The following is a 20,046-nucleotide window of genomic DNA, read 5'->3' as shown; positions in this document are numbered from 1 at the left end:
TTGCTTTTGTTTGTTTGTTTGTTTGTTTATGTCTGGACTAAAAAGCAGAATAGAAAAATGAAAGAAAAAAAAAGTTCGGCTCCAAAAGCCTTAACTAGCTTTAGCTTCTTATGTGTTAGAAAAGGAATCAGTATACAAGATAAGCTCAACAGTTAAAAACTTGCATGAGCCTTTTTTAATAGTAACAATAATTTAAAACATAACATTTATACAGCTTTCACTGTGTGCCAACCCTTGTTTACATATATTACTTCATATAACCATCCTAATAACTCTGTAAAATAGGTACTATTATTATCTCCATTTTAAAAATGAGAAAACTGAGGTAAAGAGAAATTAAGTAACCATCCAAGATGGCACAGCCAGTAAGTGGCTGAGACAGGATTCAAACCAGGTGACCTGACTCTGGAATGCATGCATTTGATTCTTCATCCTGTGCTGAAAGGAACTGAGAGTGAGGAGGAGGCATAGGTGCATAGGGAAAGAAAAATCATTCTTGGGAGAAGTCTGAGGAATGTAAAAGAAACATGTCCTCCTCTCTTTCTCTTATAAAGAAGAAATGGGAAGATCAATGAAGGTCTCTAAATAATTTGGAATAAAAAATACAAGAAAATAAGCATCTGAAACAACAAGTATTGGTGAGGGTGTGAGGGAAAAAATAACCTTCTTACATGGTGTAGCCACTCCAGAAATCAGTAAGGACTTTCCTCAAAAAGTTAAAAATAGAACTACCCTATAATCCAAGAATTGCACTACTGGGTATTGACCCCAAAATTATAAAATACTAATTTGAAGGGATACCTGTACCCTATGCTTATTGCAGCATTATTTATAATATCCAAACTATGGAAGCAGCTCAAGTGTCCACTAATAGGTAAATGGATAAAGAAGAACATGGTATATATACAATGGAATATTATTTAGTCATCAAAAAGCATGAAATCTTGCCATTTGAAACAACACAGATGGAACTAGAGAGTAGAATGCTAAGCGAAATAAGTCAGAAAAAGACAAATACCATATGATCTCACTCATATGTGGAATTTAGGAAACTAAATAAATAATAAAGGGGAAAAAAGAGAGAGAGACAAACCTAGAAACAAACTCTTAACTACAGAAAAGATACTGATGATGGTTACCAGAGGGGAAGTGGGTGGGAGCATGGGGTACATAGATGATGGCAGTTAAGGAGTTCACTTATAATGAAATTAACAACAGGATGTGACTTACAGAGATTTTTTTTAAGTTTATCTATTTTGAGAGAGAGAGAGACAGCAAGAGCACAAATGGGGAAGGGGCAGAGAGAGAAATCCCAAGCAAGCACAGTGCTGTCAATGCAGTGTCTGACACAGGGCTCAATCTTGAGAACCTTGTTAGGACTGGATCTCAAGAACCTTGAGATTATGAGCAAAGCCGAAATCAAGAGTCAGATGCTTAAGTAATTCAACCAACCAGGCATCCCTAGAGATATTTTAAAGTAGAGAGATAAAGTCTGTACACTTGGGGCATTTGCTCGCTAATCTCATTAAAGATGATGCAAGGTCCTCTCTTAGTAAAGGACGATGGGAGGGTAGATGAACACTGACTGATATGTAAGAAAATAATGAGTTTTATACATTCAATAATCCAACTTGGGAAAAGAAACTGGCAAGATAATACATTTTTTAAAATTATATCTTCAGGGGTGTCTGGGTGACTCAGTCAGTTGAGTATCCAACTCCTGAACTCAGCTCAGGTCATGATCTCAGGGTTTGTAAGTTTGAGCTCTACTCTGGGCTCTGCACTGATAGTGTGGAGCCTGCTTGGAATTTTGTTTCTCCTTCTCTCTGCCTCTCCCCCACTCATGCTGTCTCTCTCTGCTTTTCTCTCTCTTTCAAAATAAATAAATAAATATTAAAAATTTAAAAATAAATAAATAAAAATTCTATGGTCACATACCTTAGGAATCCTGAGCTTTGAGCCCAAATATTTCCTAGTTCTTTGGCTCCAGTATATATCAATTAGGCACTTCCTGGGAACTACTAAAGTATGTATTTCACTCAGGATTTGTGTTTTCAACCATTTAAAGCTTTGTTCCCTTATGACTGTTTTTGAAGTACTTAAAAGGGCCCAGGTAAGGATGAATTATGTTTGTTTCACACCGAATTGTTTCCTTAAGATACAACATATATTCTTTCCTTTCAATCTGAAGAAATAACCTCCAGGTTTTCAAATGTTTTATCTTTGTGGTAAACCAAGAACCTATCAAGTCAACAATGGTTTATTACAATAATTTGTACATAAAACAAACATGTACTTATTCATTCCAATGATAGAAAAAGAAACATATGAATAACTTACCTAGATTGTAGTTCTCTCTTATGGCACAATTCATTCAACTGGCCATAATCAATGTACTTAGACATTTTCAACCCTAAAAAAAAATCAATTAAAAATTTGGGTAATTTTCTATAATCCGATTAACAAAGATTGTAAGTAGAGTTTAATTACAAATTCATCATAGTAAAAGAATTAGCAACCACGGAAGTGAAATATTTTCAGTCTTTGATATAGAAGCAGAATTGAATAAGGTGATTAAAACAAAGAAAGAATCTAATGGTTTTCATTGAGCCAAATCTCATCTGACATTGTTTGTTTATTTTTCTGGAGTATATAGGTGTCATATAATGTTTCTCCTCTAGAAGTAAGCCTTTCAGAATCCTATATACCTTTAGAATGTGAACTGACAATGACATGACAATTCAAAGACATTTTTCCAAGGTCCTTGTCTGTCACTATCTCTGTCTCTGTCCCTGTATGTCTCTCTCTCTCTCTCTCTCTCTCTCTCTCTCTCTCTCTCTGGAATACTACTAGTTTTTATTCAGTCCTCTGCTGGCCCCTTTCTTTGGCTAACCCCACTTCAGAGCACCTTCCAATATCTGGATTCAGTTTGCAATTCCTTCCGACGTTAATATGTAAGCAAATCACACAATATCCCTTAAAAGCAGAAAGATAGTAGTCATAAACAAGAAGCAAACTAATTGTAATTCTCCTTCAGTGCCAGAAATAACTGACATCCTTCAAAGGAGATGAAAAGGAAGATAGAGTATTGAGTGCAAGGAACATCATTACAATGATGAGCACTCACATCCTTCCCCCAGAATGCATGCTGTTAGAAAGCAGTAGTAAATACCAACATGCACATTATGTCTTCCCTTAGTGCAAAGGTATTGAGAAAATCAACAGCTTCCTGCATTTCTGAACTCTTTGAAATGTATTTATTAATCGCATTCTAATAAGGAATAAATAGAACTTGACATGTCCAAATTTATCAATTTTAATTTCAAATTACCACAGCCTATATAGTAAGTACTCACAGCCTAGAAGGACACTTTACAATTCATCAAAAAAAGTCTTCTTCACTGATTCTTATTTCCAAGAGTTATTTGTCACAAGGGACATTACATAAAGGGTTTTTAATAACATAATGGATCATATCTTTGAAGCAGTTTTGTTACAAAGCCAATAGATTTCAACATGAAATTGTAATTTGTAAAGACCCAAAGTTGAGATTTTCTGGTGATCAAATTTAGTACCAGGATAAAGCCTAAGGAGTTCAGAAGGTACGAGGTTTACATTTGTTTCCTAGTCTTGTTTTCCCTCATGAGTATGTCTTAGCTGGGCTTCTCACATAAGTAGAATGGGCTTCACCCTATAATGGGACTAAAATCATGGATTTTGACCACAGTTTGTTTGAAAGAAGATTAGAAGCTGATATAAAACGTGATTGCAAAGTAAATTCTAAGCTAAAAACAAAGAACAAGAAATCCATGATGCAATTAAAAAATCAATTTTCTTTACTGATACAATGCTCGCTATATATTATTGAAATAGAGAAACTAAAATTCAGTGTTTTATCTGAGTGATACATTGGTGATCATTTGTTTATATGTGTTAATGTCCTCAAGGGAGAGATATGTATTTCCTTATTTGTGCAGTACAGTGAATTATGTATGCTTGTTGGGATAGGGGGTTATAAAGATTTGTTTAAAATGGTAAGTGTTAAAATTAAACCATTTTCCCCAATAAACTTTCCCTTAAGAGGTAGATACCCCTTACAAAAAGCTAAGTGGAAGCAATAAAATAAGTGAAGCCTTAGAAATATGTAAATGCAAAACCAGTATTTACTAAGAAACTAGGTTTATCAGAGTGGCTACTGGGCAACATAAAAGAGATGGACAGCAGAGCCTAAGAGAAAATGTGACAATGGCCAAATGGGAATGCGAGAGTATGGTTAGCTAGAAAACAGACAGCTAAGACTTCTTCAAAAGCACTTGCAGGATATACTTTAATTAATCCAATGATAAGTAGAACTTTGCTTAATTCAATATTCAGAGCACAAAGCAACAGAAACATTAACGATAAATTTTGTATGGTAAGCATAAATAAAGGATCCATCAGCCACTATAAGCATGATTAATTCTTTATATATACTTGGATAAATGATACAGTTCTACATTTTTAAGTAAGTTTAAATTTGTGTAATATAGGTAATTAAACATACCTACATTGATGGTTAATAATGTATTTATTTGTTTCCCTTCAACTAATTTTTTGTACATAAAATCCATGATATATATGGAATGTAGGGCTTGACAAGGATTCCACATATACTCATATATATATATATATATATATATATATATATATATATACACATACACATAAAGAATAAGGTTGTTGCGATTGTAGGATAACAAATATTAGGTGGCAATCAACACAAAGTCAGCTTGTCTCAGTCACTGAAGATAAATAGAGGCCAAATTAACTGCATAGGGAATATAGTCAATGATACTATAATAGAGATGTAAAGGGACAGATGGTAGCTGCACTTGTGGTGAACACAGCATAATGTATAAACTTGTCAAATCACTAAGTTGTACACCTAAAACTAATGTAACATTATGTATCAACTATACTCAAAAATAGATGCGAAATCACTACCAAAAAACCTTTGGAAAATGAATTATGACAGCACTATTTAGAGATATATCATTTAGGGAAGAGTACAGAACAGAGTTGATGAGAAAGAAAGAAAATTCAGTCTGCTTTGCCAGCTTACTCCCTACCACTATTTTTTTTTTCAAACAAGCAATCTTCAGAAAATAACCACCAATCAATAATCCAGGTACTTAATCCAAACATACCCTAAGGAAAAGTGTGAAAAAACAATGGAAAACAATTAAGTTACCAAGTAAAAGTCAAATAATAAGCATCAGAAGGAGTAGTGGAAATGGGGGGGTGAGTCTTCGCTGTCTCACACACACACACACACACACACACACACACACATACACACAAACCCTTGATGAAAGAAAAACAAAGAGCTACATGATATTAAATATAAGACAGTAAAAGGAAATTATAAATAAATAGGCTATATCCAAGAAGAAGAGAAAGATAAAATTATGACAAAATTTCCATTAGAAATAGTAAAAATGACAATAATAGGAAAATATAATCACAGAACAGAGAGGCTAACAGGAGAATAGAGAAAAGGAAAAGAGAAAATGATAAATGAATATAAAAAGCAGATACTATATGTGAAAAATTTTCCTGAATAAGAAAACAGAAATAATGGTGTAAAATGCTCACACATATAACATAAGAACACTTTTCTCATATATGAGACCCAAATATGAAGAATTAAATACTATGACCCAGAAAGGGAAAGAAAAACATAACACATGATTTACAAGGAGATCAGATATTCTAGGTGCTACTGGTTGAATAACTATGTAACTATGTTTTGAAGATAAGCTATTATTTTAGCACCCAGCCAAAACTCAGTTTGGCTTTAATCTTCTCCACAGCAAAGTCCTGGCAAACAGTAAGACAAATTGGCGGGGGAGGGGAAGCAGGAAATATTATATATACATAATGATTTTTATTCTCCAATAAATATAAAGGTCACAAATAAACATAAGACCTCAATATAAAATATCATAATCCCTCTTTGAAAAATACAATGTGGGAGGCACCTGGGTGACTCAGTTGGTTAACCCTCCAACTTCGGCTCAGGTCATGTTCTCAGGGCTCATGGGTTCCAGCGACTGGCTTTGTGCTGACAGCTCAGAGTCTGGAACCTGCTTCCAATTCTGTGTCTCCCTCTCCGCCCCTCCCCCACTTATGCTCTGTCTCTCTGCCTCTCAAAAACAAAAGTTAAAAAAAGAAAAAAAGAAAAAAATACAATGTGATAAATATATACCTGAAATTTAAATAGTATGGACACTATACTAATAAAGGGTAGGTAAGTTCAGTAAATTTTAACACAAATAATAGATTCTACATAGATTCTAATGAAGAGGGTATAAATAGTAATTAGTAACAATTTAGAAGTTTTAGCAGACAAGTGAAAGCATAAAATATATTTGTGCAGATCTCCTTATATAGCACATAATTAATACTTACAATTTAAAGAATATTTTAAAATAATGGGGCCTTAATAATACTATTTGAAGGTGAGGCACCAGGGTGGCTCAGTTAAGCATCCAACTCTTGGTTTCAGCTCAGGTCTTTCTTGATCTCACAGTTTATGTGTTCAAATCTGGCATCAGGCTCTGTGTTGAAGTGTGGAGCCAGTTTGGGATTCTCTGTCTCCATCTATATCTGCCCTTCCCCTACTCGTACTCTATCTCTTCTCTCTCTAAATAAATTTAAAAATAAACATTAATAATAATAATAATAATAATTGAAGGTGTGAATGCAACTAGTCAGACTTAGATATTAATATTCTTATTAATCAAATCATGATGTGAAGAAGGAATTTTTCTCACTTTATACTAGGTTTTGAATATTCATTGTCTAAAGTTGATAAATCAAGAAGTAGAGATTTGGGTATGGAATCTATTTAATATTTTTGTGTTTAAAGTTATATGGCATTAAAATTCATAAAGCAAAAATTTCAGGAAATAAATGGAGATAAAATAATCTCAATAGTAACTTTCTTTCCTTCTTACCTACAAATCAAATAAACACTGAATTTATTAAATCAAAGAACATATCAAAACTGAAACTATAAAATATCAAGAAAGTGAAAATAGTGAATGTTTGGACAAACCTATGGAATATAATTGAAGTCCTTCTCTGAAGAAAATACATTCCCCAAAATATTTATAAGAATAGAGAAAAAAATAAAATCAAAAGGATTAAGCATTTGACCCAAGAAGCTAGGAATAGAAATTAAATAAGAGAAATGCAAGAAAGAAAATAGAAAAACAAAAATCAATGGATTTATAAAGTAGGCAACAATGTAGAAAAGTAAATTCAAGAGAGCTGGGTTTCTGAAGGGAAAAAATAAGTGACTGGCTTATCTTAACAAGGACAATATGTGATAAGTACTCAATGTCAGAAATGAAATTGAGAATAACTATAAACATCATTATAAAGAAAACCAAGAGTATTTTACAGCTATCTTACAAAATAATGAAAACTATAAAATTTAATAATTTTTCAGGAAAATTCATCTTACCTAAATTGACCCTAGAAGGGAGAGAAAATTTAAATAAATCAGTTGCCTTGAAAGAAATGGAGAATAACCTCATAGCAGTTTTTCTCTGCCACCCCCTACCTGCATACAAAAAAATATATAATCATAGGTGATTTCTATCAAATCTTTATGTAAAAAACAATTCGAGTGCCAGTTAAATGTTTCAGAACACAGAGAAGAAAAGCTTCTAAATTTCTTTGATGAAACAAGCAAAACACTGAGACTCAAATGTGACAACTACAACATGAAAAAGAAACCAGATGATTGTTTTTACAAGTAAAAAATAATTATTATAGGGGCAGCTGGGTGGCTCAGTTGGTTAATCCTCGGACTCTTGACTTTGGTTCAGGTCATGATCTAAGCATGACCATAATTTGGTCCACGTCATGATCCCACAATCTATGATCTCTCTCCCTCCCTCCCTCTCTCTCTCTCTCTCTCTTTCTCTCTGTCTCTGCTACTCCCTGATAGCACATGCACACAATCTCTCTCAAAATAAATAAATAAACATTTAAAAAAATGAATATCATAAATATATGGTGTCCAGAAACATACTAACAGAGTATCATCACACAACAAAGTAAGATGTATCCAAGTAACTCAAAGAAATGTCAATGACAAAATATAACCATATAATTCGCCACAATAAGTCAGCATTTAAAAAATTATAATCTCCAGATACAGAATAAATATTCAATAAAACTCAGTATTGTTCTTAAAAATTTAATTTTTAAAAAGCTTCTTTTCTTAGCTTGATGAATATCAAACCAAAAGAAAAACTCATGTTTAATGTTGAAACTAAAAACAATTACATAAATTCAAGAACAAGATAAAAATATCCATCAGTGCTGCAAATTTCTGGAAGTACCAAACACCATAATATGATAAAAGAAATACACAAATGATGAAAATTAGGGGAAAAAAGAGAGACAATATCACTGTTTGCAAATGTTATAATTATATAGGTAGAAAGGCTACAGTAAACATTCAAAGAAAATATAGTAAATATGCAACAACTTCCTCTTTTCTCTATACAATTGTGTCTTAAAACAACTGGAATAGGATAAGAAGGTAGGCAGCAATGCCAGCTGTAAGTGGGAGGTGAAGGTAGAATGTCACCACAGCCAAAAACAAGATGTGGAGGGATCCATGTGTGAAGGTGGGCCTGTGCTGAGTATTGGAGGCCAAGGGGAGTGAGGAGAGCAATAATATGGGGTGGGAGAGGGAGGGGATCTGCCAGTGCTGAGTGTTAGACCCTTAGTGGGGATAAGGTGGCAGTGAATATGGAAGATTAGCTACATAAAGGAAACTGATCAGAGGTGTGTATAGTTAATAGGAGCAAAGTTTCTTGCTTCAGAAAGGGAGTTACAAGTATAGAAAGTGAGAGGATTAGAATGAAGCCTATAGTGTTGCATTGTAATTGAAATAAATTGGTGTAAACTCATGGTTTTCAACATATATAAACTGATTGCAAATAAATATAAATATAAATTTTTATGCCTAGAATCTGTACACTGAGAGGCTTAGGAGCAATAACACCCTAACATCAATGAACATACATAGCACCCAGATCTTGACTTCTAAATACAATTCTTCATTAAAATGAACCAGGGCTCCTTGGGAAAATGGCTGATTTTAGGGCTCAGATAGGGAAAGTACAACATGAGCCTAAAAAATCTTATTATGCCACAAAGCAAGAAAGTGGTTAGACCAACTTGAAGGCATTTCCAGTGGACTGAACACCAGACTATATAATAACAATAACTCATTAAGAACCTTTAAACAAAGTAGGAAATTATAATTTTACATTTATTTAATATTTTATGAAAATTGGATATTTTCCATACTTTCAAAATACCTCGTCACAAAATACTTATTAATTACAAAAGGGAAAAGTAAATTTACTGCAGAGAGGCTCTCCACATAACCACCTTAATCAATTGATTAAAGTGAAATCATGTGCCACCCGGTAAGATGGAAAAAGAACACAGTATCACTTCTATGACATTTCTACCAAAGATACCCTACTGAATCTTATCATGAAGGAAGATCAGAGAAACCAAACTGAAACATTTTCTACTAGGAAACTGATTTGTACTCTCCAAGCAATGAACAGCAAGGAAAGTAGAGAATCAGACTAAACAGGCAAGATAAGACAATGAAATGCAACACAAAATTTTGAACTGAATCCTTTTACCATAAAAATCATTATCAGAACAACTGGCGAAATTCAAATGGGAGGGGGCTAAGAATCAGATTACGGTAATTTACCTCTGTTAATGTTTTTACTTTGATGGATGTATTGTGATTATATATTAAGAGTATTTCCCTAGTCTTAAAGATATACATACTAAAATATTTAAGGCAAATTGAGTGTCAAATAGGTCTGAAAAAATGTTTCTTTATATTAAACTTACAAAATATCTATAAGATTGCACTTTCAATTTTTTTAATTTTAATTTTAAAAATCTAACAGATTTCTCATATGATGACTTTTATACTTAGAAAATAAAATAAGGACAATGTATCATTCATAATAGCAAAGAAAAAAAAAAGATTAAATGCCCAGAAGTAAATTTTATTGCATGGCATAAAAGGACACTTTCGAAAATTGGAAGTAGGGATGAATTGAATATTATGAAGAAACAAGTTCTTTTTTTTTAATGTTTATTTGAGAGAGAGGGAGTGAGAGCAGGAAGAAGGGCAGAAAGAAAGGAGAGAGAGATTCCAAAGATGGCTCTACACTGTTAGCAGGGCTTAATCCCAAGAACCATGAGATCATGACCTGTCAAGAGCCTGATGCTTTACCCACTAAGCCACTCAGGCACACCTAAAGATATAAATTCTTAAGTAGGAATATTCAATATCATAAAGACATCAATTCTTCATAAATGAATCTTTAACACATTTATGAATAAAATACCCAAGTGCTTATTTGCTGAAAAAGCCCAAATATTTCCAAAGGTCATATCAAAAAAGAAACATAGAAGAAAAGGCTACGAGTCTTTTAAAAAAGAATAATCAGTAAAGGTTAATTTTACCAGATACCAGCATATTATAATGCTTCAAAATTATTACAATGTAACACAAAAGCATAAATACACAAGAAGTAAGTGGAAAAAGTAAGTAATAGTTTGCAGAAATACATCCAGAATGCATACGAAAATTCAGCATACAATAAAAACTGACATTTCAAATTAGTAGGAAAAGATAGATTACTCAACAAAGTGTTATACTTGATTGGTTATTTGGAAAAAAACATTAAGTTGTAGCCATACATCACTATTCTAAAGTAAATTTATTGAAAATAAATTCCAGATGCACCAAATATTTAACAAGTTTAATATTAAAAATAAAACTACATAAGTAATAAAAGAAACCATGGAAGAATTATTTTTAAATTTTGCCATGGAGAATAGCATTTTAGAAAAAATCAGTAACAGAAGACAAAAACTACCCAAGCAATCTAAAATATTTATCTAACACAAAAATCATAAACATGAAAAAATACAAGCTGAGAAAAACACCTGTAAATTATATGCCAATGGGCTGATTTATACACAAAGATTTCTTTCAAATAAAAGGAAAAATAAACCTCAATGAATGGGCAAGGGACATATAAAGACTGGTCACATAAATACACATGACCACAAATATATGAAAAGATTCTAAATCTCACTCATAAAGAAATGCAGACTTAGAATAATTAAAACTATTCCCAACTAATTTATTGGCAGAATATTTGTTTTATAATGCATATTATTAGTATAAATTCTATGAAATAGGAACTTGCATATGCTGATGGTGGGAGTAGAAATTTGAAGACAACTTGTTAATAGTTATCAAAATTTAAAATGCATATATCCTTTGGTCTTGTAGTGCTATTAAGACACTTGCTTACCACTCAAGAAGGTAGTACAGGATGTTTATTTGATTTTAACAGCTAAAGTAACTAGAAACAAATTGCCACTGTATTATTAGTAAGGATCCAGCTGTCAAAAGACTGAAAACACACCAGTAATTTCAACAGAAAAAAAAATGATACAAAGAACTGTTAGATATAAAAGAATTGAAGAGACAAAAAGGGAGCTGTAAATATCATGCAGAGAGCATCTACCACCACCTTTTTTATTTCTCTGATGAAACAAAGGGAATAGGTTGAATTACGAAAACCTGGAGGCTGGAAGCAGTGGCCTTAAGAAGCCGTGCTTCTTAGGACCTCTGAGACAGTGCTCCAGCAGCTGGTGCTGGATTGTGAAGGGGTGTGATGAAGTTATTTCTGGGAACACTGGGAAAATTGCAAATGGAATTATCTGCTGTTGGTGGAACAAAGAGCCACTGTTTGGGTGAAAAAGACACATGGCTGGAGAGACACAAGGAGAAGCAAACCAAAAATAGAAAACAAAAGGAGGGGCCCCTGCATAGCTCAGTCAGCAGCCTGAGCCTTGGTTTCAGCTCAGGTCATGATCTCAGGGTTTGCAAGTTCCAAACTGACTTTAGGCTTTGCTCTCACAGTGCAGTCTGCTTGGGATTTTCTCTCTCCCTCTCCCTCTTTGTGCCTCCCCCGCTTGCTCTCTGTATTTCTATCAAAATAAATAAACTTCAAAAAAAAAAGATAAACTTGAATATGCATGGAAAATCACAAGGAAAATGCTTTTCATGATAGTTACTTCCAAGGATGAAATTAGGAGTATGAGTTGGGGAAGACTCATTCACCTTTCCAATAATCTCTTGTGCCTGATGCATATGTTATTACATAATAACTTTTAAAAGGCACCTACTCACCAAAATTCCCACAAAGTATGTAAGATTTGTTCACCTTTCTTCTTTTATCACTTGCACACTAGGCATGGAGATACAAAAACAGGTGAAGGATAACCACTTATCTCCAGATATTTATCTAATAAGAACCATAACTTTAAGGCACATTTCCATGAGGTATCTAATGTGAAGTTAAAAGGTAATAATAATAGAAGGGGTGTAGAAAAAGTACCAAAGGAGTTCAGAGATCAGAGACATGGAAGACATTACTTCATACTGGAGAAGCCAGGAGAGTCTTTGCAGAGATTAAAGTCATTGGCACTGGAATGATAACAAATACAGAAAGACAGATGGGGACTCCCAAGAGGAAACATGAGCTAAGCCATAAGAGCATGGTGAAGAGTATGATGGTGTAACTCAAAGAATAATTTTCTCCCAGCATAGGAACTCTCCAGCTCTATTCTGTAGAGACCATATAGATTACTAGGTCACATTGTTTACGATAATAATGATCCCTGACTGGGGAGTTGCATATGGACCAAGAGAAACTATAGATGATCTACAAATACCTAACAGAGAGCCACTGAAATGGACTTTCCTGACTATAGTGGCTCTTTTCTATCATTATTAATATTTTACAGACATATAGTTGACATAGTTTGGAGATTTCTCAAAAAATTACAAATAGAAATAGCAGAGATCCAGCAATTCCACTCTGGGCATTTATTCAAAGAAAACAAAAACATGAATTTGACAAGATATAGGAACCCCTATGTTTACTGCAGTATTACTTGCAATAGCCAAGATATGGAAACTACAGTGACTCTTGGAACTGAATAAGTTCCTTGCAAGAAACTTAGAAACAGTGTCTATGGAATTCTTTTATAAGAGATTTTGGTTTCTGCGAGGTATGAGGCTTTTAAGCCAGGACAATTCGACACCTGCCCTATGTGATTCTCATTACCATGAACTTGAACTGCTATGCTGGGGGCTAAAGAGGATTGTGCTGATGCTTAGGCAGCTGTGGGAACCACTGGCACAGAAGGGGAACACCTGATACTGCCCTTCTGGAAGATTATGATTCTATTCTACCCTTTGGAGCACATGTGCCAAATATGGTCATCTAAATGCCTTCACTGAAACTAAGAATTCCTCCTGTCCCCCTCAGCAGTATTGCATATGGGTTTAAAGAATGCCAATCAAAGAATTTTAGCTGTAGTGGGGAGTTACATCAATGCAAGCGTAAAGTCTAGAACATGAGAGGGGTGCCTGGGTGGCTCAGTCAGTTAGGCGGCTGAATTTGACTCAGGTCATGATCTCACAGTTCATGAGTTCAAGACCCATGTCAGGCTCTGTACTGACAGCTCAGAGCCTGGAGCTTGCTTCGGATTCTGTGTCTCCATCTCTTTCTGTCTCTCCCCAGCTTGCGCTCTCTCTCTCTCTCTCTCTCTCTCTCTCTCTCTCTCTCTCTCTCAAAAATAAGCATTAAAAACATTTTTTTTAAAAAAGTCTAGAACACGAACGACAGATTTTAGCAAAAGCATGAAATTTTTAAAGGCCAGATTGAAGAAAATGGATCGTCATCTAAGTTTTGGAAGAAAGTACAACCCTGACAGCTTTTGTGTAGAGAGTTAACATGATCAAATTCTTTTTCAAAACATCATATTTTTAAAAAAGGAATCTGGTCCATACTATATGTCAGAAGGGACTCCAGAGACCAGTTCAGTGAAAGGTGATAGAGACCGATCTAGGTGGTAGAGAGAAACAGAGGACTAATGCAGGAGATACTTGTGAGATAAGACTGCCTAAAACAAAGCAGTAGCCTGAAATGTGAGAGATGACCTAGTGTGGCAGCTAGTGGGGAGATCTGACTTGCAATGCGTTTCAGTTTACTTCAGGGTTTCCTGCTTGAACCCCCAGTCATGATTTGAGCTCAAGTTTAAGTTATCATTACTTAATTTCTAAAGGTCACTCAAGATTTTCTGACAAAAAGTACAAGTACACTGAGATTGTTATAACAGTACTAAGGAAAAATAATGATAAATGCTTGTGGGTTTTTTTTTTCAAAAAAAACATACATATTTTCTCCTTTGGGATTAATAAAAAGTGAATTCTGTACTGAAAAATAAAGTTGAGAAAATAATTTTCTGGTACTTCTTTTCCTAAGTTACCAAGTAGCATTTTCCACAGGGACTATTATTGATTATACAAATACAGAGACATATAAAACATTCAACCATCTTTCCCATCTTTTATTCCTTCTCAGAATATCCATTCTAATAATTTAGCTCTGTTTTTCAATCTTGTCTTCTTGTATATATTACATTACACAGTCTGCTTCTCTATCTTCTCCACTTACAGGCCACCCTTTTTCTTACTGCACTCATAGGATTTGAATGTTTTAAAACTTTAAAATGGAGCAAGAGTCAGTTTTCCAGATAAATATATGTTTCAAAACTCCTTTCATCTTTAGCCACTAAAAAACTAAAACTCTCTCAAATTACAGGAAATGCCCTTGAAGTGTTAGGAATGATGACACAGTTTTTTCAGGTTTTCTGTAAATGTACATCATAAAATGACAAAAAAGAGCAAGGAAAATTATCACTTAGGAGTACTGTCTTGTTTCTAAATTCCTTGAAGGGTCTCTAGTCTTCTCTTGAATGCCATTTTTTTCCTTCTACATCCTCTTATGTTGAAACAAGCAAGATGTACTTACAAATATCTTGTGAACCTGAAACACTTTTTGTTACTGGAACAAAAACAATTAAAAAAAAAAAACTTCGTTAAAGCACAGAAAATCTTTCTCCCAGATAAACCAGTAGTTAAAATGAAAAAAGCATTTTTGAACTTGTCCTTTCTCAGAAGAATAAGCCTAATAAGCATAAAGAAAATAGAAGCATAGCTATTAACTAAAACAAAGATAGGTAACTAGACCATCTCCTAATGATAAGTGTAAAAGGGGCTTTCTCCAGACAAAAACTAAAATACAGCTCCCTGACTTCTATTAAAAACAAACTGGGGTGCCTGGGTGGCCCAGTCCGTTGAGCATCCGAGCTCAGGTCATGATCTCACAGTTTGTGGGTTCAAGCCCCACGTCAGGCTCTGTGCTGACAGCTAGCTCAGAGCCTGGAGCCTGTCTTTGGATTCTGTGTCTCCCTCTCTCTCTGACCCTCCCTTGCTCATGCTCACTTGCTTTCTCTTTCTCTCTCTCTCTCTCAAAAAAATAAATAAATAAATAAATAAAAACCATTAAAATAAAAATTTAAAAAAAACTTATTTATTCCCTTTGTTTCTTCAGTATATCAGCTTATAATAATAACAGGGTATAAATTTACCCAGACCCAGATGCTATTTCACCCAGGTAGAAAAACTACTACAAGTTTTGTTAACTTTTCACAAGGTCAGCAGATCAACAGCCTTAATTCCATCTGCAACCTTAATTCCCCTAGCCCATGCAGCACAGTTAATTCACAGATTCCAGGGATTAGGATATGCACTTAATTGGGGCCATTATTCTGCCTGCTACAGACCTCACAAAGGTCTTTTATTTTTTTTAATGCTTTTAATTTATTTTTGAAAGACAGCACAAGCAGGGGAGGGTTAGAAAGAGAGGGAGATACAGAATCTGAAGCAGGCTCCAGGCTTTGAGCTAGCTGTGAGCACAGAGCCTGATGCGGGGCTCAAACCGTGAGATCATGACCTGAGCCAAAGCCGGACTGAGTCACCCAGGTGCCCCCAGACCTCATAAGGGTCTTGTGAGAAATCAATAAAATAACAATACATGCAAAATGCTTACACACTGCCTATAAAAAGCCTTCAAATGTTATTGGCATATAAAATTTACAGATAAGGTAAACATGACGTTTACAGTTTGATATAGTACCATTTTTTTTAATTGTTTGTGCTTTAGGTGTCATGTCTAAAAGAACATCACAAAGACCTATGTCAAAGAGTTTTTCTATGTTTTTTTTTTCTAAGAGCTTTATGGTTTCAGTCTTATTATTCCAGTCTTTAATCCATTATGAGTTACTTTTTGTGAATATTGTAAAACAGGGGTCAAGTTTCATTCTTTTATTTTTGAATATCTAGTTTTATCAGCATGATTTATTGAAAAGATGGTCCTTTCTAAATTGAGTATTCTTGTCTCCCTTGTCAAAGAGTAGTTGGCTTTATTAGGTTTACTTCTGAACTCTCAATTCTGTTTCACTGACTATTTGGTTTTGTACCAGTACTAACCAGCCTGAATGACTATAGCATTGAAGTATCCTGCTTTGTTCTTCTTTCTCAAAGTATTTTTGGCTATTTGGAGTTTTCTGTGGTTCCATTTTTAGGCATGTTTTTTCTGTTTCTGTAAGAAATGCCACTGGAATTATGGTACGGGTTGCATCAAATCCATACAAAATTTGGTAATATTGACATTTTAATAATATTAATTCTTCCAATCCATGAACACAAGATAACTTTCCATTTATTTATGTCTTCTTTGATTTCTTTCACTAATATCCCAGAACTTTCAGAGTAGAAATCTTTCACTCCCCTTGGTTAAATTCATTCCTAAGTATTTTATTGTTTTTGATACTATTTAAGTGGGATTTATTTCTTTTTCAGAAAATTCATTGTTAATGTAGAGAAACACTGATTTTTGTATGTTAATTTTGTATCCTGCAACTTTACTGAATTCCTTGATTAGTTCTAACAGTTTTTTGGTTGAGTCTTTAGGGTTTTCTATATATAAAATCATGTCATCTGCAAATGGAGACAATTTTAGCTGGATTTTTTTAAGGTCCTTAACTGAACCTTCCTATTTATGCCCATTGCAGTTTGAATCATTCCCATTTATATCTTCTTTATAACTCAAATTTAGTAAAATTATCGATTGAAAGCATCCTCACATGAGCCTTCATGAGATCATGGTTTCAGCAAAGACAGAGTTTGCTAAGGGAAGTTGTCTATTTGCTAGAGTTAGCACAAAGACCCAGTTCCTAAGCAAGCAGGACACATCTCCAAAGAGAAGTCATAGACATAGAACATCAAGTAGGAACCTCTGAAGGGAAAACCGGGAGCTCCACTGCTTTCCAGTATGCTCTATTTAGTTCTGAGATCAAATTGCCGCTGATCTTTTCATCTTTTTGTCACTTCACACAAGTTAAGTGTCCTTGGGAGACACTACTGAGAGTAGTGCATATCTCATCCCATTGATTCTAAATTAATTTGATCATTTAACCTCCAGCTACTGTGCTTCCTAGACTGCTAAAGAAATTGTCTTAGGGTGATTTTTTTTTCTTTTGTAAAAATAAAACCTGTCCAGTAGAAGCTATAGATTTTCACAAAATTACATTCAATATTTAGTTGAAATCACAAAGAAATTCAAAACTTTGACTACACTCAAGAATTTTTTCACAATAATAACATACAAAAGTAGCATATGTACGAATTAGTCTGATTTAATATGAGGACTTTGTCTAACACTATTTAAGACATAAATATACCCCTTCAAAAGGGTGTCAACTGCTGCCACCTTTTCCTCTAAAGACTGTAATTAATTTTAAAAAACTGATGTGTGAAGATGGCGGAGAGGAAGGGAGCTCTGTAAACTCCGTCCGCACCATTAATCGAACTGAGAAGGATATTGCACTCATCTGCGAGAGCGGAAGGAGAAAATACGAACTCCAGAAGGAATAGAACCTCAAGGATACCTGAGTGAGTGGGGGCAAACGGGGGAGATCCGAAAACGGGCCAGCCCGGGACTGACAAGGGAGGTAAGATCCCCAGCCCAATGTGGCGCAAGCGCCCAGTGCCCGAGAGACAAAGGGAAGAGACAGAGTCAGAACACGCTCATAGAACTGTCTCTGGGGAAGAGGTATAGAACGCTAGCTGCCCTTGGAGACAGAAACCCACTCCATAGATAACTGCTAGGTAGCAGGGCGCAAGACAAGGAATAGCCTCCAGCCCTAAGCCATCTCGGCGGGGAGTCAGAGGCAGCTGTGGCTGTGAGAAGCGGCTATGCTGGGGAGGCGAGCTCCCTGGCGGGAAGCGGCGGGAGCAGCAACTGCGCCAGGCGCGAGCAATTCGAACTTGGTTTTGGGAACAGGACCACGGACCGCATTTCCATGGCACACCTCGCCCCCTGCACGGACTGCACGAATCCCGGGTGCCCACAGGAAAAAAATAGGGCGCACACCGACGCGACCCCCAACAAAGAGTCGGTGGCGGGTGGAGGCCTGGGCGCACGCTTAGACTGTAGGAGCTCCCAGCTCATTTCCAGCAGCGCACAGCGTCTTGAGCAAAGCTATCAGAAACTAAGAGAGACTTGGGTTTTTGCTTTTTGTTTTTTTCCTTTCCCCCATTGCAATCGCGATCCGGACTGGGGGTGGGGACTCCGCAACTGAGACTGTGAAGGTGCGCACTTCACCTCCTGCTGCTCATTTTGCCTCAGGCAGGGGCGGAGCCTCTGAGAACAGACGCTAAGACCTACCACATCAAACCACGCCTATCCACCAGGGGGGGCTGCTGCTTTTTTTTTTCGTTTTTGTTATTTTGTTTTATTTTGTTTTGTTTTGTTTTGTTGTTGTTGTTTTGTTTGTTTATTTCTTTAATATATAAAAAAATTTTTTTCTTCACTAGTTTCGTACTTATTTCTTTGTCATTATTACCTTTTTTTTCTTTTTCTTTAATCAATTCCTTTAAATTTTACTCCTTATATTCCTTTCTCCTTTCGCCCTGACTTTTTCACTTTCTTGCAACCCAGATATATTCTCCTGTATCTCATCCTTACCTCTCCCCTAAACTGGTCATACACTTTTAAACGGTCTACTGTCCTTTGTTGTCTCCAACCCCCTTTTATATATATTTTTTTGTCTTTTCTTCTTTCTCTTTCCTTTTAATTTCTCTTCTTCATTTCTTTTCATCTCTTTCCCGCCCATTTTCCTTCTTTACTTTCCCCCCTGTAATGTGTTTCTTTGTTTGATTTGTCTGTGTGTATGTGTGCTTCTGTTCCCTCGGTGTTTGTCAGTCTGTTTTCCTTCATAGGACTACACGAAGAAACAAGCCAAAGTGTGCAAGAAGGCGAGTCCCAAATATTGCAGAGTAGGGAAATAAAATACTCACAGGCACAACAAGAGAAACTGAGAGATATCATTAAGAGAATATCTCCTGAAACGGCAGGCCCTGGACAGTCAATCAAGCCTCCCTTAACAGAGACATACAAATAGGTGCACAGAGCCCAATGAGCTTTCTAAAAGTGACAAGAGACAGAAAACTAGTAAAAATGACAAAATTCTCCCTTGAAGAACTTCCAGGGGGAAGTCACAGCCACAGAACTGCTCAAGGCAGATCTAAACAACATATCAGATCAAGAATTTAAAAAACTGGTCATAAGATTAATTGCTGGGGTCGAGAAAAGCATCAAAGAATCAACTGATGAGTTTTAAAAGGCTATAGGTGAGGTGAATAACAAACTGGAGGCAGCCACCTCAAGGATTGACGAGGCAGAGAGAAGAATAGGTGAATTAGAAGATATAGTTATAGCAAAAGAGGAAGCTGAAAAAAAGAGAGAGAAATTAATCCAGGAGCAGGAAAGGAGAATTCGAGATCTGAGTGATACAATCAAACAGAACAACATCCGGCTCATAGGAATTCCTGAAGAGGAAGACAGAGAGAAAGGACCTGAAGGGATACTTAACCAAATTATAACTGAGAATTTCCCAAATCTGGGAAAAGAAATAGACATTCAAATTCAAGAGGCACAAAGAACCCTC

At 35.3% G+C, this 20,046-nt stretch overlaps 1 protein-coding gene across 5 annotated transcripts in view; it reads right to left on the bottom strand.

Moving 5' to 3' along the window:
* Positions 1-20,046, bottom strand: part of LOC115279493 (cyclic nucleotide-binding domain-containing protein 1-like) — a 155,241-nt gene that overhangs the window by 133,812 nt on the left and 1,383 nt on the right. For 4 of the 5 annotated variants that reach the window (XM_029924035.1, XM_029924037.1, XM_029924034.1 and 1 more), the window contains exon 2: positions 2,341-2,413. In XM_029924035.1, the coding sequence (XP_029779895.1) occupies positions 2,341-2,413 (73 nt within the window). Of the gene's footprint in view, positions 1-2,340; positions 2,414-12,313; positions 12,347-20,046 lie in introns of those variants that run through there. The other variant, XR_003903469.1, reaches the window with a different exon arrangement.

This window comes from Suricata suricatta, chromosome 15 (genome assembly GCF_006229205.1).
Source record: "Suricata suricatta isolate VVHF042 chromosome 15, meerkat_22Aug2017_6uvM2_HiC, whole genome shotgun sequence".
NCBI lineage: Eukaryota > Metazoa > Chordata > Mammalia > Carnivora > Herpestidae > Suricata > Suricata suricatta.
This window is presented reverse-complemented; position numbering and strand designations above follow the sequence as displayed.